Consider the following 21420-nt stretch of genomic DNA (forward strand, 5'->3'; position numbering starts at 1 on the left):
GATGGGTATTTCTGAACTCAAAGACGTATATGTTAGCTGTCTTTACTCACATACATATACATACTAAAGTTTCCTGTGATATACTAGAGGCAGTTGAATTTAGAGAGATAAAGAAAATTCTGTTTAGGAAGGATTAACGTTAAGGCAATGTCTTCACTAAGAGTGACGGATGCGTGTCCCTATGGGTACAGGCCATATCCAGATAACACCACTAATGCATTAAATCCGTGCTTCTTATCCATAGTATCAGCATGGTTAGCAGTCTTTTTCCTATTGATTGGGAGCTGTCAATTGTGGAAACTTTATAAGAACGAGAGAGTACCAACCAGGTTTAAGGACTTTCCCATTTTTTTAAGCAAAATCAGCAGTCGACACCTAATGCATTTGACCAATGTTGGCTTCCAATGTACGCTTATAATCTGCCAATTGGCTTTAGTCGCTCAATCAAGTGATAGGGTTTATCCATCCATACTGAAAAAGGCTCTGTGCTTGAATCTTCTTTTCAATTTGGGTATTTCTCTTCCTACTCAATATTTGATGTATTTCAAAAGTACATATTCGATGGGCAACCAGCTTTTCTATTATTTGTTTCAAATTTTTTTACAACTCTTCCTAATAGTGCAAAGATATTATCATAGTTCAAGTAATAAAAAGCTCACCATGATTAGTGGACAAACTGCTATGATTTTGGAGCTCCTCCTTCTTTTCAATTCTGTGGCAATTTTTGTATATGACCTGTGTTTTTTTGAGCCAGTTAACGAATTAATTGAATACTATAAAGAAAATGGTTGGTACCCCCCCGTTCATGTATTATCTTACATTACCTTCATCTGGATGAACAAGTTAATCGTCGATACCTACCGTAATAAGAAAATCAAAGATCCCAATAAATTGCCTTTACCGCCAGTGGATTTGAATATTCGGTCAATAAGTAAGGAACTTAAGGGTAATTGGGAACTGGAAAAGTGGTTGAATAGAAACTCTCTTTGGAGAGCTATTTGGAAGTCATTTGGTAGGGCTATTTCAATTGCTATGCTGTATGAAACTACATCTGATCTACTTTCTGTGGTGCAACCACAGTTCTTACGTATATTCATAGACAGCTTCAATCCAGAAACATCCTCTAAATACCCCCCTTTAAATGGTGTATTTATTGCTCTTACCCTTTTTGTGATCAGCGTCGTTTCTGTGTTTCTTACCAATCAATTTTATATCGGAATTTTCGAGGCTGGTTTAGGCATAAGAGGTTCTCTAGCTTCTTTAGTATACCAGAAGTCTTTAAGATTGACACTCGCAGAGCGTAATAACAAATCTACCGGGGACATCCTAAATTTGATGTCTGTGGATGTATTAAGAATCCAGAGATTTTTCGAAAATGCCCAAACTATTATTGGCGCTCCGATTCAGGTGATTGTAGTTTTAACTTCCCTTTACTGGTTGTTAGGAAAGGCTGTTATTGGGGGATTAATTACTATGGCCATTATGATGCCCATCAACGCTTTCTTATCAAGAAAGGTAAAAAAGTTATCGAAGACTCAGATGAGATATAAAGACATGAGGATTAAGACAATAACGGAACTTTTGAATGCTATAAAATCTATTAAGCTGTACGCTTGGGAGGAACCTATGATGAAAAGATTAAATCATGTTCGAAATGACATGGAACTAAAAAATTTTCGGAAAATTGGTATCGTGAGTAATTTAATATATTTTGCCTGGAACTGTGTTCCCTTAATGGTGGCGTGCTCGACTTTTGGCTTATTTTCTTTATTTAATGATTCACCATTATCTCCTGCCATTGTTTTCCCTTCATTATCCTTATTTAATATCCTCAACAGTGCCATCTATTCCGTTCCATCCATGATAAATACTATTATAGAAACGAGTGTTTCTATGAAAAGACTTAAGTCATTTTTACTTAGTGATGAAATCGATGATTCATTTATTGAACGTATTGATCCTTCAGTCGACGAAAGAACGTTACCTGTTATAGAGATGAATAACATCACATTTTTATGGAAATCAAAGGAAGCGCTAGCCTCTAGTCAACTTGAAAATAATTCGAGGGCAGATGAGGAATCTGCTATGGGATCTTCACAAATTGCATTGAAGAATATTGATCATTTTGAAGCGAAAAGGGGTAATTTAGTCTGTATCGTTGGTCGGGTAGGAGCAGGTAAATCAACATTTTTGAAGGCAATTCTTGGTCAGCTTCCCTGCATGAGCGGTTCTAAAGAGTCAATACCACCTAAACTAATCATTAGATCATCTTCTCTGGCGTACTGTTCACAAGAATCATGGATAATGAACGCATCTGTCAAAGAGAATATTCTATTCGGTCACAAATTCGACAAGGCTTATTATGACCTTACGATTAAAGCATGTCAGTTGCTACCCGATTTGAGAATTCTACCGGATGGTGATGAAACTCTAGTAGGTGAAAAAGGTATTTCTTTATCTGGTGGTCAAAAGGCCCGTCTATCACTAGCCAGAGCTGTGTATTCAAGAGCAGACATTTATCTGCTGGATGACATCTTATCTGCCGTCGATGCAGAAGTTAGTAAAAATATTATTGAATATGTTTTGATCGGAAAGAAAGCACTATTGAAAAACAAGACAATTATTTTAACTACTAATACTGTATCAATTTTGAAACATTCACAGATGATATATGCTCTCGAAAATGGGGAAATTGTTGAGCAAGGAAATTATGATAGCGTAATGAACCGTGAAAATAGCACCTCAAAATTAAAGAAGCTATTAGAAGAGTTTGATTCTCCCATTGATAAGGGAAATGAAAACGACACGCATACTGGACACCGATCCGAAAGTGATATTGATGAGCCATTACAACTTAAAGTCGTTGAATCTGAAACTGAGGATGAGGTTATCACTGATAGTGAATTGGAATTGATTAAAACTAAATCTAGAAGAGCCTCTCTCGCTACACTAAGACCTAGGCCCTTTGTCGGAGCACAATTGGATTCCGCTAAAAAGACAGCGCAGGAGGCTGAGAAAACCGAGGTTGGTAGAGTCAAGACAAAAGTCTATCTTGCATATATCAAAGCATGTGGAGTTCTAGGTGTAGTTTTATTCTTTTTGTTTATGATTTTAACAAGGGTTTTCGACCTAGCAGAGAATTTTTGGTTAAAGTATTGGTCAGAGTCCAACGAAAGGAATGGTTCGAACGAAAGGGTTTGGATGTTTGTTGGTGTATATTCCTTAATTGGGGTAGGATCGGCCGCATTCAATAATCTAAGGAGCATTATGATGTTATTGTATTGTTCTATTAGGGGCTCTAAGAAACTTCATGAAAGTATGGCAAAATCTGTAATCAAAAGCCCTATGATTTTTTTTGAGACTACTCCTGTTGGAAGAATTATAAACAGATTTTCATCTGATATGGATGCAGTAGATAGTAGTCTACAGTATATCTTCTCTTTTTTCTTCAAGTCAATACTCACCTATTTGGTTACTGTTATACTGGTTGGATACAACATGCCATGGTTTTTAGTGTTCAATATGTTCTTGTTGGGAATTTATATTTACTACCAAACATTTTACATTGTGCTGTCGAGAGAGTTAAAAAGATTAATCAGTATATCTTACTCCCCAATTATGTCGCTAATGAGTGAGAGCTTGAACGGTTATTCTATTATTGATGCGTACGACCATTTTGAGAGATTCATCTATCTAAACTATGAAAAAATTCAATATAATATCGATTTCGTCTTTAACTTTAGGTCAACGAATAGGTGGTTGTCCGTCAGATTACAAACTATCGGTGCTACGATTGTTTTAGCTACTGCAATGCTGACATTAGCGACGATGAATACCAAGAAGCAACTAAGTTCAGGTATGGTTGGTTTGTTGATGAGCTACTCATTAGAGGTCACAGGTTCATTGACTTGGATCGTGAGGACTACTGTAATGATTGAAACCAACATCGTATCAGTGGAAAGAATCGTTGAGTATTGCGAATTACCATCTGAAGCCCAATCCATTAATCCTGAAAAAAGGCCGGATAAAAACTGGCCATCGAGAGGTAGTATTGAATTTAAAGATTATTCTACGAAATACAGAGAAAATTTGGATCCAGTGCTAAAAGATATTAATGTGAAGATTGAACCCTGTGAAAAGGTTGGTATTGTTGGAAGGACAGGTGCAGGAAAATCAACACTAAGTCTGGCGTTGTTTAGAATATTAGAACCTACTGAAGGCAAAATTATCATTGACGGCATTAATATATCTGATCTAGGTTTATTTGATTTGAGAAGTCATTTGGCCATCATTCCTCAGGATGCACAAGCTTTTGAAGGTACAGTAAAGACCAATTTGGATCCTTTTAATCGTTACTCGGAGGACGAACTTAAGAAGGCCGTTGAACTAGCACATTTAAAGCCTCATTTGGAGAAAATGCTTGAAAATGAACCAAGTGATAGTGAAGAAAGTTGCGACATTAAAGATATCCTGGATGTCAAGATTAATGAGAATGGTAGTAATTTGTCAGTAGGACAAAGACAGCTACTATGTCTGGCAAGAGCGCTGCTGAACCGCTCCAAAATACTGGTACTTGATGAAGCAACAGCTTCTATAGATATGGAAACAGACAAAATCATTCAAGATACCATCAGAAGAGAATTTAAGGACCGTACGATTTTAACGATTGCGCATCGTATTGACACTGTTTTGGATAGTGATAAAATCATTGTTCTTGATGAGGGCAGTGTGAAAGAATTCGACTCACCCTCAAAACTACTATCCAATAAAGCATCCATATTTTACAGCCTCTGTGAGAAAGGTGGGTATTTGAAACAATAATCTTGGTTGTAATAAGTAAGATGCTTAGAATATCTCATGTATTGTATATATCTATGATCATAGTTTTTATTGTTCTTTCCTCTCTTCTTCCAATCCGGGTAATCGTATGAGAGGCTGTCAAGGCAATAGATGAAGAATACAACCCAATTTATAGTTGTTTTGGATCTCTCAGGTAACGTTTTAAGAAGACAGTGACAAATACTTACAAGAGATATGAGCTCAAATGAAGAGGCCTTTAGTCAGATAAACGCAACGCCGAATGTGGTTGATAACAAAAAGCGTTTGCTATTCGTCCAAGATAGCTCTGCGCTAGTTCTGGGGCTTGTTGCGGGGTTTTTGCAGATTGAATCAATCCACGGCTTTACTTGGTTTCTAGTCCTGTACAACTTGATTAATGTCATATACATTGTTTGGATCTGTCAACTACAACCAGGAAAGTTCTATCGAAGCCCACTTCAAGATATTTTTTTTGAATCGTTTTTTAGAGAAATAACTGGGTTTGTCATGGCATGGACATTTGGATACGCTCTAATTGGATGAAGAGGTATGAGTACTGTTGCTGTAAACAGTTAGAAGTATGGTTAATTTATTATGTACAGTAAATAGAAAGTTATATTTTTTTTCAGATTTTTTAGTTCCTTTTGCACAGAAAGACTATGACGACGACAGTAACTCACATCAAAGATTTCGAATAAAAAGTTATTTTAAATCCTTAATCATTAGTACAAATAAGAAAGGCGCGAGAGTGTGAATATCTTTCAGTGAAATAGTAAAGAGATACAAAAAATAGGTAACGGAGAAGCAAATAATGAATATAGGGGAACATAAATGTTATGGACAAGAGTAAATATCAAAATAAGAGACAAAAGGGAGCAGAAGAAAATGAATGAAAAAGGAAAAAGAAATAGAAAAAAGGCAGGGGTTGATGAAGTTAGCACCAGTTACACCTCTGCATTTTCGACCAATGCTGCAAGTTTTTCGACACTGGCTAAATGCCTATTCCCCAAAGAGTTAGATTTGTTTAGCTTATCCAAATAGGCTCTAATTGCAATGACGATTAATTTCTTACCTTCACCCTCAGAAACATTGACCAGTTTTTGGATAACATAGTTGGCAAATTGATCTTTGATCATTAAAATCATTGGAGAATCGTCTTCCAAATTTAAAGCATGATTCTTGTCTTTTGGTAAAATCTTGGACATTATTAGATCCTTCTGATCTTTGGAGCCATAAAGGATAGATTTTTCGACCACGTTGGATGCGAATTTATGTTTTGAATATTCGACAACATTATTGGCCACAGTCTCTATAATTTCTTGTTTAACGTCGACCATTTCCTTATTGGTGAATTGGTTTTGTTGTAAAATGTATTGAATAACGTAGTTACCGTATTGGTCTTGAATCAGATATGGTATGAAATCTTTCAATTCATTTAGAATGCTACACTGATCATTACTCGAACCAAATTCCAACAACCTTTGGATGACTCTACAGCCGTAAGAGTGAGTGGAGAGGTGGTATATATGGCCAGTTAAAGAACTTAAAATAAAGGGCAATTTTTCTATAGGAATTGTCTCAATGGCCTTTTGGATGACGTGATTACCGTTCTGATCTTTAATCATTTGCAAAACAGAATCAGATAATTCCAGGACCAACTCGATTCTTTGCTTGGAGTCGATAAATTCTAGAGCTTTTTGAATGACACGGCATGCGTACATTTGCAAAGATAACTGCTTCATGTGACCTTTGAATTGTTCCACTAAAGCATCTTTCTGAATCTTGCTACCAAATTCAAAGAATTTTTGTATAACATAGTTACCAAATACATCATTTGATAGCTCAATGGCATCATCACGAATTTCATTGAATATTACTTCCTTTTCAGAAGCTGGTGAAGTGGCCAATTCACGCTGAATGAATCGTGAACCATGTTGGTCTTTGCAAAACTCTAAAGAATGGCCAAAGATGTCTTTTAATGACATACTTGAATTCGAATTTTTGTCAGAGCCACTACTTCTTAGTTGCTCTAACAATGGCGACCGGTGATACATTTGTTGCTGTTGCTGGTGTGGTGAGCTTTGAGGTTGAGATTGAGATTGAGATTTATGACTATTACCTGTTGACTCACTGGACTTGGAGGATGCGTTCTTTTTGGAAGAGCTTTTAGGGGTGGACAAGTTTTCCAAATAAGGGTTTGCCTGTTTGTTTGTGTTGTTGGTGTTATTTGCAGGATGATTCTTGTTGTTCCTTTTCTTAAAATTTTTTTCTTCCTTAGTGTGTACCTTGACAGGTATATGGGTTGGAGAGGGGTAGTAAATATAAGGATTCTCCTGCTGCTGCGGTTGGTCTTGTTGCTGCTGCTGCTGATGTTGTTGCTGGGTAGCAGATGGTGTTGGTGGTGGCATAAACATCATTGGGTTAGGATAGGGAAATGAAAACGGAGTATTGTTTGGTGGAGAAGAAGGTGAAGAGACAGAAGAAGGTCTGTTTGCTTTCTTCTTCTTTTTACCGCCAGCGTTTTCAGTGTCTTCATTCGTAGGAATTTGTACTGAAATCATTTGGGAAATGAAATTTGAGGGGGACCCGATTAAATAATTGGGGAAGTTTTGGTACTGAGGGCCCTGATGGAATTGGTTCGGTGGAAAGCCATTTATGTACGAGGGAAAATTATTGTTTGCAAGTCCATCTTGTTGGTTGGGCACCAACACGTTGGAGGCGCCAACACCTGCAGGGCTGTTACTAGGTCTGAACACCGGAGTATTAGCCACGTTCCAAATATTTCTTTTAGGGTAATGAGCATTTTCTGACTCCAAAGACGCGGAAGAACCTGAATTTGAACTAGAATGGTAAAGCGAGCCACTGTTCGTGGTATTCCTATTCAAATTATTGGAGTTTGCATCAGATTGGACAGTTTGCTCGAAAGTACTTTGCGTGTCTAAGCTAGCGTTAGAAACACTTTCTGGAATGAACTGGGACTGATTAGCGGTAACTTCGGGCCTATCTTGAGATTCCAGTTCCCTTGTACCGTCAATTAAGGACTTCCCGAATTTCTCGAAAAATCCCTCCCCGCCAGAATTATTGTTTTCATTGCCATTGTAGTAAACAGGTCCAGCAATGGAAGCTGAATATTGGCCCAAAAGATGGTTGACTTTATTGTTTTTCCCAAGATTACCCGCAGCATTGTGCGTTTGATAGTTGTTATGAGATGCAGATGACAGGGAGGAAGTATCGTTTGATCTGTAGTGGTAGTAGTTACTGCCGTTGCCAAAAAACTTCTTGGAGTTCGTGGAAAACGGCGGAGCAGTACCGACGGATAGTGCGGTTTTCTTAAATATCGGCGAAGACTCACTGGAACCGTGAAGTAGTAAGATGTCAGAGTCTATATCGTTTGATGTAGTAAAGCTCGACCTTCTGAAGCCACCGATCTGCTGCGAGCCAGCAGTAGCGCTACCCACAATGGCTGTGGCCTGGCTGCCGTTGTTGTTCCCATTGGATAGGGCGCTTAAAGAAGACACTATAGAGGCGAGTTCCATATCCATGTCCATATCCATTTCCGTTTGTATTCGCGATATTGCGTTATTCTAAAGGGCCTAAAGGAATTTTTGTCTATTTTTTTGTTAACTTGTTTGTTTTTAAACTTATCAGTACCAGGAAAGCTTTCCTTTTCACTAACTTCCGATGTTCCTTTCTTCTCCTTATGTTTCTCTTTAAAGACCGAACGACTGGAAAGAATTAGTTAAGCAGTGTTGTACTATTTACAGTAGGTAGTCAAAATGTGTGTAGGCACCACTTCTTCTCTTTTTTCCTTCTTCTCTTTACTTTTTTTCCTCCTCTTATTTATCAACTTCTCACTATTCAATATATGTTCTTAATAGTGCGTACAGTTAGTGTTTTTAGGAAATTCTCTTCCTCTCTCCACAATTTTTAAAAAGAAAAAAGAAACGACGTCTGGGTAATTTCCGTGTATGGTGATCACCTTTTTACAAAAAGCCCTTTTTTTCTTGCGCAAGACCTACCGCGAGTTTTTTAGGTCATATTGCAATGCCCTAGGGACCCTTTCTTCGAGAAGTTCTGGGACGGCCCGATCGGGAAAGGCGTTCCTCTTTCGGACGTATCGCAGGCAACGCGCTAAAGCTTATTATATACGAGAAAAGAAACGGGAAGGAACGAAGAAAAGATGAAAAATGCAGCGATAAAGTGATATTGTGGTTAATCTTAGTGTATATATATTTATATATATATATATATATATATATATATAAAATCTACCGTCTATACACAAAACACTCTTCTTCGTGTAGATCGCTGCAGATAAAGAATATATATTTATAAGTATATTTACGGCAAAAAATTACACGATGGGTGTCTCCACGGTTTTGAAAAGGGCTAGGAATTTACTAGCGACGTTCATAGTATGCTGTTTCATGGCAGTGGTGCTTGTTCTGGCGCTGGTACGTCATTTCATCAATGAGCACAGAGACACTAGAAGCTCATCGACCCAAATCGAGGTTAACGACGAGAGTAAAAGAAATGTACACCATGATCACGTTCTTACAAAGACTAATGCTTACTCGACGCCATTCCTCGATTTGGAACATGACAAAAAAAACGGCATCGTCTACGATCATACGAGGACGGTGATCCGCAAAAAGAATCGCGAGGAGGGGCCTTCGTCCCTGCATAAGAATCTTTTTCACAAATTTTTGACAAAGCTCATTTTCAGGTTCATCGAGAAGGAAAAGGTTGCCGGAAGTGTGAGGCAGGGAAAGTTCAATAACAGTAATAATGAGATTGCCAATCATGAACCAATTTTTGAAAAAATTCCAGTTCATTCGGACGATCCGCTACAGAATCTGGTTTTGTCGGAGGATTTGGCTTTAGTTCCCAATCTCAATTACTATTTCAACCAGTACAATATCCAAATAGAGGAGTTTCGATTAGAGACTGAAGACGGATTTGTTATAGATTTGTGGCATTTGATACCAAAATACAGCACGACAGATTCTGACGAGAAGAAGAAGCCACCAATTTTGATGTTACATGGTCTTTTGCAAAGTAGTGGCTCGTTTGCATCCAATGGTAGAAAATCCCTGGCATATTTTCTGTATCAGTCCGGTTACGACATATGGTTAGGAAATAACAGATGTGGGTTTAGGCCTGAATGGAACGATGCGAAACTACCAACGGTAGCTTCTAAGTGGGACTGGGATCTTCGCGAAATGGTTAAGTATGATCTAACTTTACTAATTGATACTGTCTTATCTAAGACGCAGTTCGAAAAACTTACTTTGATCTCGCATTCTCAGGGTACTACGCAGGGTTTTATGGGCCTGGTCAATGAAGACAAGTTTTTCCCTCCCGGTTCAGGATCCAAGGAATCATTCTTTACCTCTAAGATCGCCAACTATATTGCTTTGGCCCCTGCAGTGTATCCAGGTCCCTTACTAAACGAGAAACTGTTTGTCAATCTCATGACAAAGGAAATCGACAATCCCTGGTTCTTTGGTGAAACAAGTTTTTTCGAAATAATGATGATCGTAAGAAATCTATGTGTTGGTGAGAGTTTGTTTTCCTTTGTCTGTTACACTATCTTCAACTACCTGTTTGATTGGAACGATACCCTCTGGGATACCGCATTAAGGGATCGCCATTTCCTATTTTCCCCAGTTCATGTTTCAGTGAAATTAATGCAATGGTGGCTGTCGCCCGACCCTAACAAAATAAGTTTTAAGTTCGGTTCCCATAAGATGTTTCCTGATAACGTTAAATGGTTTTCAGACGCATCGAAAGCTCCAAACATCTACTTGTTTGTTCCGAAGCAAGATAGATTGGTGGATGGTGAAAGATTAATCAATCATTTCGTTAACGTAGAGTCAAATGTCAACTACAAGATCTGGTACATCGATGAGTATGCTCACATCGATGTTCTATGGGCACATGACGTCATAGAAAGAATTGGGAAACCAATTTTACAGAATTTGAATAACTATTACTCCAAGAAGCCATCTAGTGCGTTTGAAAGTGATTGTTCCGATACAGAGGTGGAAACAGAGTTGGAGATGGTTAATGAGAAGGCTTGAAGAACAGGCATGATATAGGCTAATATAATTTATACTTGGGAGTTAATAGATAGAAGGCTAGTAAGTTTTTAGTTTTTGATTTTTTTTTTTTTGAAAGCACTCTGGCACATAATGTTTATATATGGTTGTAATTTTTCGTGTGACACGATTCATTTTTTCTGAAAAATTTTGATATCAAGAGAAATATCGATGAGATTGTATTATACTAGTACTATGTAACTACATACAACTGCGATAGATTATACATATTTACATAGATAAAGCAATAAAAATGAAGATTAAAACTATTAGGAGAAGTGCTGATGACTATGTCCCTGTTAAAAGTACTCAGGAATCACAAATGCCCAGGAATCTGAACCCTGAATTGCATCCTTTTGAAAGAGCACGTGAATATACCAAAGCTTTGAACGCTACCAAATTGGAAAGAATGTTCGCTAAACCTTTTGTGGGACAATTAGGATATGGTCATAGAGATGGTGTTTATGCTATTGCCAAGAATTACGGTAGTTTAAATAAACTGGCCACAGGTTCCGCAGATGGTGTAATTAAATACTGGAACATGTCGACGAGAGAAGAGTTTGTCTCCTTTAAGGCTCACTATGGGCTCATTACTGGTCTTTGTGTTACACAGCCTCGTTTTCATGACAAAAAACCAGATTTAAAGAATCAAAACTTTATGTTATCTTGCAGTGATGACAAAACCGTTAAACTATGGTCGATAAACGTTGATGACTTTTCCAATAAAAGCTCCAGTGATAATGATTCAGTTACTAACGAGGAGGGCTTGGTCCGTACTTTTGACGGGGAATCCGCATTCCAAGGTATCGACTCACACAGAGAAAATTCCACGTTTGCCACAGGTGGAGCCAAGATTCATCTATGGGATGTTAATAGATTGAAGCCGGTTTCTAACCTTTCATGGGGAGCAGATAACATCACTAGTGTTAAATTCAACCAAAGTGAAACCGACATCTTGGCCAGTACTGGTAGTGATAATTCAATTGTTCTTTATGATCTGAGAACAAACTCTCCGACACAGAAGATTGTCCAAACAATGAGGACGAATGCTATTTGTTGGAATCCAATGGAGGCTTTTAATTTTGTGACTGCCAATGAAGATCATAATGCCTATTATTATGATATGAGAAATCTATCGCGTTCATTAAATGTATTTAAGGATCACGTCAGCGCAGTAATGGATGTTGATTTTTCTCCTACGGGGGATGAGATTGTTACTGGTTCATATGACAAGAGTATTAGAATATATAAAACAAATCATGGACATTCAAGAGAAATCTATCATACGAAGAGAATGCAGCATGTCTTCCAGGTTAAGTATTCCATGGATGCCAAGTATATTATCAGTGGATCTGATGATGGGAATGTTAGATTGTGGAGAAGCAAAGCTTGGGAAAGGTCAAATGTTAAAACTACCCGTGAGAAAAATAAGTTAGAATATGACGAAAAATTGAAGGAAAGATTTAGACATATGCCAGAAATCAAAAGAATCAGCAGACATAGACACGTGCCACAAGTCATCAAAAAGGCTCAAGAGATTAAAAATATTGAGTTGAATTCTATAAAGAGAAGAGAAGCGAACGAAAGACGTACCAGAAAGGACATGCCATTCATTTCTGAAAGAAAGAAACAAATCGTTGGCACCGTCCACAAATATGATGATTCAGGAAGGGACAGAAAAAGAAGAAAGGAAGACGACAACCGGGATGTTCGAGAAGAGTAATGACACCGTGGATTTTTCTGTTTATACACCTATGTACAATATTTGCATTATTATTTTTTATTTCACACATATTTCATAAGGGTTTTCATCAGTGTCCTGTTGATTTGTCATTTTATTAAATTATGAATTATATATGAATACATTGTGTCGTAATGGTAGAAGTAACGGAGAGAATGTCGAGAAACAGTATGGGTATAGCGTTGAGCAAAAAAAAAAAATTTGTTCTTTGATTATTTTATTCTTTCTTTCTCCATCTTTATCTTCACTCTTTGTTGGAGGACCAACAAGAAAATCGGCCCGAAGTGATCCTTATATTGTTACATCCAAAATTTTGCCTACATCGAGTGATGTTTTCACAGAAAGGTCTTCTAAAAGTGGAATAATATCTAATAATTCGTTATCATGAGTATCTGAGAACCAGGAAGAAATCGGTATTGCATGTTGAGGATGAAAAATGTAAGATGCTGGAGAGTTATCGAGAATTATAATATCTGACAGAGGTCTTCCGATCTGGGATAAATTCTTTATATAATTTCCTTCATAGTTATAGCAAGCCTCTCTGAATAGCCTGTGATGAATAACCTTATCCGCGTCTAGTATATCTAGCAATGGATCACCGTACCGAGAGACACTAGCAGTAAAGACCACAACTTCGAATAACTTCCCCACTCTTTCCAAGAATTCTTCCACACCTGGTCTTTTAATAACATAAACGTTATGTACTTGGTCATCTATCTCCACAGGTAGAACGAAATCTGCAGATCGTAAATATTTGAAAGAAGAATGTACTAAAGTTTCATCGAGATCCAGTATCAAGCATTTTTTTCCCTTTGTATTTTCATCTTGCGGGGGGAGCAAGGTTTTGTAGCCTGGAGCGTGATATTGGCCCTGTTGCAAAAGCGTTAGGTCGATATATTCTTCGTCTTCGTCGTCTTCGTCATCAGCATCTTCATCAGCATCATTGGAAGTCTCACTGGCTTGGGGACTGCTGCTTACCCTACTTAAATTCATATCTTGGATAAGGTGGTCAGACGATACTCGCACAGTGTACTCTTGCTGTTGTGGCGGCGGCGGCTGTTGTAGTTGTCGCTGTTTTTGCTGTTCCGGAGATTCTTTCACGACAACTCCCTTTTCCTGTACGATTCTACCACTGTGACGGTTATCTTCATCATCAAGCTCCTCATCCTCATCAACCTCGTATTTTTCCTCGTAGAGATCATCTTTACTGATCTTTTTGTCCCCTTTCGACATATTATTAGTAGTATTAGTAGCGGCCACTGTGGTCGGCGAAGCTGGTTTCTTTTTCTCATTATCGTTCGTGCTAATCCCTGATTTACCGGTGGATCTTTCAGTGGAACTGAAAGTGGCAGCTGAATTCGTCTTGGAAGGGGGAGAATTTGCCTGTCGCGCATTATGGGTTCGACTTTTCGTGTTTGAATGTTTAACGCTTCTGTTCTTGCTGAGAGAGCTGGATTGTTGTTGCCGATAAGCAGAATTGGAGTTGGATTGATTTGTCTCGGAAGAACAGCACAATATTGATGATATGAAACCCATGTTTGTTTGCTATTGCTTGTGTCAAAAACTTACGAACACGGATGCAGGCAAATGAAAACTTGGATAGAGGCACAATGGAAGGAAAAGTGCGATTGGCTATGCTATAAGGAATAATAGAGAGCAAATAGACTATGCGGCAACTAGGCTATAAAAGAAAGAGTTGAATTTAACAACGACGTAACAAAGAGTTGAATGAGAGGGTATTGCGAGCAATAGGGTTCAACAAGCACTTCTTCCTGATATCAACTTCTACACTTTTTAACTAAGTATACACTAATCCCAGACTGTTATTTTTTTTCGGTTTTCCAGAGAAAAAGAAACAAAAACGTTTAAGCCCTAGTTTAGGTCTTTCTAAGATGGTTGTTAGGGTTTGGTCACGTGACCTTACACCAAGGGGTATAACGTGTGATGACAATGGTACTGGTAATAGCAATGTAGTAATGATAATTGTGCTTTGCACATATTTACAGGTGATATATACTACTATAGTTTGTGAATACCTCTTATATATACAAGTGGGGAACCAGCTGGCAGTGAGCCTTCGATAAGGCTAATTCGCACTTGGCACTTCGAAACCATAGCCCTTCATGCATTCCTTATATTTCTCGATGAACTCTTTGCACTTTTCAGAGTCTTGCCCATTAAACAGGATGCATGTATCCCGCTCCTCCTTTTCTGGTTTACAGACGCAACATGGCTTGGGCTTGTCCTCACCATCCGCGTGATTTTCTTGTTCTTGTTTCTTGTCAGTCTCAGCCATTGTTTTTTATTGTGTTTGTGACTATTATACACGAGAGTCCTTGTATTAATATGGAAGCAAGTGTTTGGTTGGTGCACTAGAATTTAATTCGCTTGCTATATATTGTCGTTTTTTCTTATTTTTTGAAGGAGTGTAAGTAGGGTAACCTTTTTATCCGGGTAGGCTTTTGAAAAAAATTTTCAAGAAATGCGATGAGATGAGGTTAAGAAATTGCGAGTTAGAATATGGCTTAATAATGTGAGCATCATGGTTGTTTTTGAGATAGATATTGGATCTGTGAGGCTTCAAACGTGTGTTACATATATATATTATGGTGGTAACTAAGAAGTACACTCATTTGGACTTTGTCCCCACAATTAGTGACAGTGAAGACGACGTTCCTATTTTAGATTCCTCTGATGATGAAAAAGTTGAGACTGCTAAGAAACAGAAGGGTAAGAATAAGAAGAAAAAGACAACCAAAGTTGACGAACTTGATGAGGATGTTCACGAAGACTTGAATACAGGGTTTAAGTTTGATTTGGACGCAGATGACACCACTTCGAATTTTCAAGGCTGGAACTTTCTTGGTGAATCCAATAAGGATGATCTAGAAACTCCCGTAAAGAAGGACGTAGATTTGGACAAGATTATTAGAAGAAAAGGTGGGCTGGTGAAAATGGCCCATATTGATGCCAAAGAAGAAGAAAAAGAAGAAGAGGTAGACGATAACGACGATAATGACGATGAGGAATTGGCAATGGACGGGTTCGGTATGGGAGCTCCTACTAAAAATGAGGATGAGGATGAGGATGAGGATGATTCAGAAGAAGAGGAGGAACAGGAGGAGTTGACTTTAGAAAAGGGCAGCAAAGACGAAGATGTAGATGAAGAGGACGATTCAGAAGAGGCAAAAGCTGATTTCTATGCACCTGAAACTGAGGGGGATGAAGCTAAAAAGCAACTGTACGATAATTTCAATAGTTTGTCTCTGTCTCGTCCGGTTCTTAAGGGCCTTGCCAGTTTGGGTTACGCCAAACCTTCTCCTATTCAAAGTGCTACTATCCCCATTGCTTTATTGGGTAAAGATATCATTGCTGGTGCTGTCACCGGTTCTGGTAAAACAGCCGCGTTTATGATTCCTATCATTGAGCGTCTGTTATACAAACCGGCCAAAATTGCTTCCACCAGAGTCATCGTTTTGTTGCCTACTCGTGAATTGGCTATCCAAGTAGCTGACGTTGGTAAACAAATTGCACGTTTTGTCTCCGGTATTACTTTTGGCCTTGCCGTTGGTGGTTTGAACTTGAGACAACAAGAACAAATGTTGAAGTCTCGTCCTGATATTGTCATAGCTACCCCAGGTAGATTTATTGACCACATTAGGAACTCCGCAAGTTTTAACGTGGATTCGGTAGAAATTCTGGTCATGGATGAAGCCGATAGAATGTTGGAAGAAGGTTTCCAAGATGAACTTAATGAAATTATGGGCTTATTACCAAGCAATAGACAGAACCTACTGTTTTCCGCTACGATGAATTCCAAGATTAAAAGTTTAGTCAGTCTTTCTTTGAAGAAACCAGTAAGGATTATGATTGATCCGCCAAAAAAGGCTGCTACCAAGTTGACACAGGAATTTGTTCGTATCCGTAAAAGAGACCATTTGAAGCCAGCGCTGTTATTTAACTTGATTAGAAAACTGGATCCAGTGGGTCAAAAGAGGATTGTCGTTTTTGTGGCGAGAAAAGAAACCGCTCATAGATTGAGAATTATTATGGGTCTTCTAGGTATGAGCGTGGGTGAATTGCATGGTTCTTTAACGCAAGAACAACGTTTAGATTCCGTTAATAAATTCAAAAATTTGGAAGTACCCGTACTTATCTGTACAGATTTAGCATCCAGAGGTCTTGATATCCCTAAGATCGAAGTCGTTATCAACTATGATATGCCGAAGAGTCACGAAATCTACTTGCATAGAGTGGGTCGTACCGCCAGAGCTGGTAGGGAAGGTCGTTCTGTCACCTTTGTAGGCGAATCCTCTCAAGATAGAAGCATTGTCCGTGCTGCTATCAAGAGTGTAGAAGAAAATAAATCTCTTACCCAAGGTAAGGCTCTTGGTAGAAATGTGGACTGGGTTCAAATCGAAGAAACCAATAAACTTGTGGAATCGATGAGCGATACAATTGAAGACGTTCTTGTTGAAGAAAAAGAGGAAAAGGAGATTCTAAGAGCTGAAATGCAATTGAGAAAGGGTGAGAATATGTTAAAGCATAAAAAGGAAATTCAAGCAAGACCAAGAAGGACATGGTTTCAGAGCGAATCAGACAAGAAAAATTCCAAAGTTTTAGGAGCTTTATCAAGAAACAAGAAAGTCACCAACAGTAAGAAGAGAAAGCGTGAGGAAGCTGTTGCTGATGGCAATGGTGCGCGTTCTTATAGAAAAACTAAAATTGACCGTATCGCAGACCAAGAAAGATCTTTTAAAAAGCAGAAGAGTGCAAATTCAACTAAGAAAAAGAGTTTTCACAGTCGTAGGTAATAGTCTCCATCACCATTATTATCGAATATCAAAGCACTTCTCACTGTCATTATTCGATTAAAAAAATTTGTATTCAGTTATCATCACTTCGTCTAAAAAACTAGGAAAGAGTTAATTACTCCTCTTTTTTGTTCAATTTGTACGAGTATTAATAAATTTTAAACTACATGCCATATTAAAAACATAATTTGATTACGAAATTAACTGAAATGCGTATTCGGGCTACTGACTGTGAGAAAATTATAAATTACATTCCCATTTTGATAGAAAAGCAATAGGTAAATTAAAAAACATGATAAAACTTATTAGTCCTAATCAAAATAAAAATTCTGGGTTACTTTCTTTAATGTTTCCAAGTCGTAAAATTCTTCATCTTCACTCTCGTTGCTTGCTTCGGGTGGGGGCAATATAATATCTTGACGAACATTTAAATTTATCATCTGTACGTTTTTTCTTAAATCAAATAGTGTGTCTATTTGATCTTTCGTATCTTCAGATATATCCTCATGCTGCGATGGGGATATCAATTTCAATCCGTCTAACCATATATACTTTCCCTCTTCTGTGTCTAAGTAAAACTTTAAGACTGTTTTGTTATTACGATCTTTTAATTCAACTTCAGTATACACATTGCTTTCATCCAATTTGACGTATACGTTATTGCCGGTTCGACGGCTGGGCGTAGTAAGACCTGTGCTTTTAAAAGAGGTTATATGTTTCAAAACGACAACTTTTGTTCTGCCGTTAGCTAATGCTTCACAACCTGGACTTGTCAGGATTTTATTATCAAATAAGTAAGGTGAATCATTTGTTTGGGTTTCAAATTCTCGGGCCAGTAAACTTGCATGATTATCCGACACTATGAGGAAGTAAACCTTTGGAGTCCCAGCTTCAGAATTCAATGGATTTTCTGCATACACCCATGTACCTTTTTGCAATTGAAGAAGTCTTTGATGACGAACATAATCATGAACTTGGCCTGATAACATTGTATCGAAGCTAGCAATACTAGATGACCAAGTACGGTATTGCTCTTTTTTAATTGAGTCTAATTGTAATGTTCTTGCGAATCTATAGCTCATAGAGTTGAGTGCATCAACCTGAGTCTCCAGAAGTGATTTTGTTTGTACTGCCAACTCCAAATCGTTTGATGATAAGCAAACATGTCTTAAAGTAATAATAGCCAAATTTAATAGTGAAATCATATCATTTTGGGATTTCGCTAATGATTCTATCCAAAATCTCAAAAACAACTCGATTGTTTTGTAAAAATAAACTTGCCGATTAAGAACAACGGTGGCAATTTGCAATTTCAAATCGTTTTTTGAGTTTGAATACAGATCTTCTTCCTTTCCAGTTTCATTGAAAAGTCTTCTAAATTGATCTGATAGCTGAAATATTGCTTTATAAAGAGGAAAATCATTTTCTCCAAACAATAGCTGTTCAGTGTAAAGTCTCTTGAATGATTTATTGGGACTATTCAAGAATGTAAATGTGTCATACGCATTTAACAAACTCGTACCAGGAAGATTGCCCATCTCCATTTCTAGTCCCTTTTGAAATACGGAATTATCTTTGATGGCCCTAAGAAGATCTTCTTTTAGTGGACAGGAATAATCATCAATATTAACTGATGACAGAAAATTTATTAGTCTCTGCTTTAAAGGTACGAATTCTCCCAGGATTAATGGTTGTAAGTCTTCTATGTAAACGAGTTCAGAGATTGAAGCTGGAAAGTTATACCGAAATAACAAAATGAGCATTGCAGGTACAGATTTTACGGCATGTTGCAGTGATGTTTCGCATAATATAAGTAAACATTTTAAAAACAGGTTTATAGACAGTATAGTGTCCGTAAACAATGGCCTTTGAATGGGCCTTCGTGACAATATGAGCAGAAGAATCCCTATGAGTTGAAAGTTCTCTGTAGAGATGTGGCAGACTCTCACAATGACTTTTTTTTTATTAGAATCTGTGTATTTGAGGGCTACATTAAAAACCTTAATTAGACACGGTACCAGTGTTTCTGGCTTTAACTTTTGACAACTATCGTAGAATATATTCCAGAATCGAGAATCTGGAATTACAGATTCACATAAATATTTCTCATCACAGAAAAGAACGTATTGTGCGAATAGCTTTTCGTATCCATCACTTTTTTCTTCCAAATTTCCAGTATTGACCAGCTCATTATAACAAGTTTTCGACTCTGCATTCGTAAGTGACTTGACCTGATTCCCTATTTCAAAATTCAGTAGTATTCTCACGTTTTTCAAGCTTTCATCTGATATCTGGCTGTTATAATTCATTGCTTATGGTGTTATTTAAGAACTTAAAGTCTATGTAGTTTCTTACTAATATAACTAAGTCAATTCAAACCATTATCAAGTCGATATTCAAATAATTCCAGTTTGTTTCTTTTTCATGCATTTCCTTAAAAGTCTATTTTTCACTTTTTGCGAAACCGTTTCAATTCCGAAGAACTATCAACATGAAATAAAGGTTACTTGCACCATCAAATGGCCCCAAAGAGTTCGCTAGACATCAAAAAAGAACTTCGAGGTGGTTGATATAAAACCAATATATTTTTGCTGAAAATGGGCAATAAGGAGAATGAGTCCACTGAAACCGATTCGTTAATGACTTTCGATGATTATATAAGCAAAGAGCTCTCTGAACATCTGCAGAGGCTAATCATGGATGATTTGAAAGGTGGTACTGCTTCAAATGGCATGGGACAGTTTTCAAATAACTCAAAGTTTAATTTTAGTACAAACGGAAGCTTCAAAGGTCTCGACGATGCAATTCAAACTTTACAGATGCAGAGCGTGCTGCATCCTTCGTCATTGGGATCGTTAACAGCGTCTTCCAAATTCTCGGGATGGTCATTTGCTCAAGGGTTTTTTGTAGGTCAACTGAGTATAGTACTTTTGTTCATTTTTTTCCTAAAGTTTTTCATATTCAGTGACGAACCATCTAAAAGTAAGAATCCGCCACCTGCATCATCTGGTTACAAGTCAAAATTCAGGGAATACCCCTTTATATCTCGCGAATTTCTTACTTCTCTTGTTAGAAAGGGTGCAAAAGAACATCACGAGTTCAATGAAGAGGCAGGAAATGAACACCTTCAAGAACTGGCTCTTATTTTAGAGAAAACCTATTATAACGTTGACGTGCATCCTGCAGAGTCTTTGGACTGGTTTAATGTTTTGGTCGCTCAAATAATACAGCAATTTCGTGGGGAAGCTTGGCACAAAGACAACATTCTCCATTCCTTGAATGACTTTATTGGAAGGAAATCATCAGACCTGCCTGATTATTTAGATACCATAAAAATAACGGAGCTCGATACAGGCGATGATTTCCCCATTTTCTCGAACTGCAGAATACAATATTCGCCAAATTCAGGTAGTAAAAAGTTAGAGGCCAAAATCGACATAGATTTAAACGATCACTTAACATTGGGAGTAGAAACAAAGTTATTACTTAATTACCCAAAGCCTGGTATTGCCGCTCTCCCTATAAGTTTGGTGGTATCAATTGTAAGGTTTCAGGCGTGTTTGACTGTGTCTTTAACCAATGCAGAGGAGTTCGCTTCTACTACTTCGGATGGTAACAATCGGGACAATAATGAGGGCGATTCTGGATACTTTCTGATGTTTTCATTTTCTCCTGAATATAGAATGGAATTTGAAATTAAGTCACTAATCGGCTCAAGATCAAAACTTGAAAATATTCCCAAGATTGGCAGCGTTATTGAATATCAAATAAAAAAGTGGTTTGTAGAACGATGTGTTGAACCAAGATTCCAATTCGTCAGGTTACCAAGCATATGGCCGCGTAGCAAAAATACGAGAGAAGAGAAGCCTACAGAGTAATATATACCTATGTACAAGCTTTCTTCCATCTTTTTTTTCTATCTTCACTAGTTCACATTAGGGCACCA

At 37.7% G+C, this 21420-nt stretch overlaps 10 protein-coding genes across 10 annotated transcripts; 6 read left to right on the plus strand and 4 right to left on the minus strand.

Annotated features, from left to right (window-relative positions):
* Positions 1–147: 147 nt before the first annotated feature.
* Positions 148–4821, plus strand: BPT1 (ATP-binding cassette bilirubin transporter BPT1; the record flags this gene model as incomplete). The annotated part of the gene is made up of 1 exon (XM_056224093.1): positions 148–4821. One exon carries the CDS (start codon positions 148–150, stop codon positions 4819–4821), a length of 4674 nt encoding a protein of 1557 aa, XP_056078046.1.
* Positions 4822–5034: 213 nt separating this feature from the next.
* On the plus strand, positions 5035–5361 carry EMC6 (Emc6p; the record flags this gene model as incomplete). The annotated part of the gene is made up of 1 exon (XM_056224094.1): positions 5035–5361. One exon carries the CDS (start codon positions 5035–5037, stop codon positions 5359–5361), a length of 327 nt encoding a protein of 108 aa, XP_056078047.1.
* A 401-nt stretch (positions 5362–5762) lies between these two features.
* On the minus strand, positions 5763–8372 carry PUF3 (mRNA-binding protein PUF3; the record flags this gene model as incomplete). The annotated part of the gene is made up of 1 exon (XM_056224095.1): positions 5763–8372. One exon carries the CDS (start codon positions 8370–8372, stop codon positions 5763–5765), a length of 2610 nt encoding a protein of 869 aa, XP_056078048.1.
* Positions 8373–9179: 807 nt separating this feature from the next.
* YEH1 (sterol esterase) lies at positions 9180–10901 on the plus strand (the record flags this gene model as incomplete). Its single annotated transcript, XM_056224096.1, has 1 exon — positions 9180–10901. The coding sequence occupies one exon, from the start codon at positions 9180–9182 to the stop codon at positions 10899–10901; it is 1722 nt and encodes a 573-aa protein (XP_056078049.1).
* A 271-nt stretch (positions 10902–11172) lies between these two features.
* SOF1 (rRNA-processing protein SOF1) lies at positions 11173–12642 on the plus strand (the record flags this gene model as incomplete). The annotated part of the gene is made up of 1 exon (XM_056224098.1): positions 11173–12642. The coding sequence occupies one exon, from the start codon at positions 11173–11175 to the stop codon at positions 12640–12642; it is 1470 nt and encodes a 489-aa protein (XP_056078050.1).
* Positions 12643–12951: 309 nt separating this feature from the next.
* PSR1 (phosphatase) lies at positions 12952–14196 on the minus strand (the record flags this gene model as incomplete). Its single annotated transcript, XM_056224099.1, has 1 exon — positions 12952–14196. The coding sequence occupies one exon, from the start codon at positions 14194–14196 to the stop codon at positions 12952–12954; it is 1245 nt and encodes a 414-aa protein (XP_056078051.1).
* Positions 14197–14746: 550 nt separating this feature from the next.
* On the minus strand, positions 14747–14956 carry COX17 (copper metallochaperone COX17; the record flags this gene model as incomplete). Its single annotated transcript, XM_056224100.1, has 1 exon — positions 14747–14956. The coding sequence occupies one exon, from the start codon at positions 14954–14956 to the stop codon at positions 14747–14749; it is 210 nt and encodes a 69-aa protein (XP_056078052.1).
* Positions 14957–15266: 310 nt separating this feature from the next.
* DRS1 (putative ATP-dependent RNA helicase) lies at positions 15267–17474 on the plus strand (the record flags this gene model as incomplete). The annotated part of the gene is made up of 1 exon (XM_056224101.1): positions 15267–17474. The coding sequence occupies one exon, from the start codon at positions 15267–15269 to the stop codon at positions 17472–17474; it is 2208 nt and encodes a 735-aa protein (XP_056078053.1).
* Positions 17475–17785: 311 nt separating this feature from the next.
* LMO1 (Lmo1p) lies at positions 17786–19783 on the minus strand (the record flags this gene model as incomplete). Its single annotated transcript, XM_056224102.1, has 1 exon — positions 17786–19783. One exon carries the CDS (start codon positions 19781–19783, stop codon positions 17786–17788), a length of 1998 nt encoding a protein of 665 aa, XP_056078054.1.
* Positions 19784–20071: 288 nt separating this feature from the next.
* Positions 20072–21352, plus strand: MMM1 (ERMES complex subunit MMM1; the record flags this gene model as incomplete). The annotated part of the gene is made up of 1 exon (XM_056224103.1): positions 20072–21352. The coding sequence occupies one exon, from the start codon at positions 20072–20074 to the stop codon at positions 21350–21352; it is 1281 nt and encodes a 426-aa protein (XP_056078055.1).
* Between the last annotated feature and the right edge of the window lie 68 nt (positions 21353–21420).

The sequence above is a fragment of the Saccharomyces mikatae genome (assembly GCF_947241705.1).
Source record: "Saccharomyces mikatae IFO 1815 strain IFO1815 genome assembly, chromosome: 12".
NCBI classification, from domain to species: Eukaryota; Fungi; Ascomycota; class Saccharomycetes; order Saccharomycetales; family Saccharomycetaceae; genus Saccharomyces; species Saccharomyces mikatae.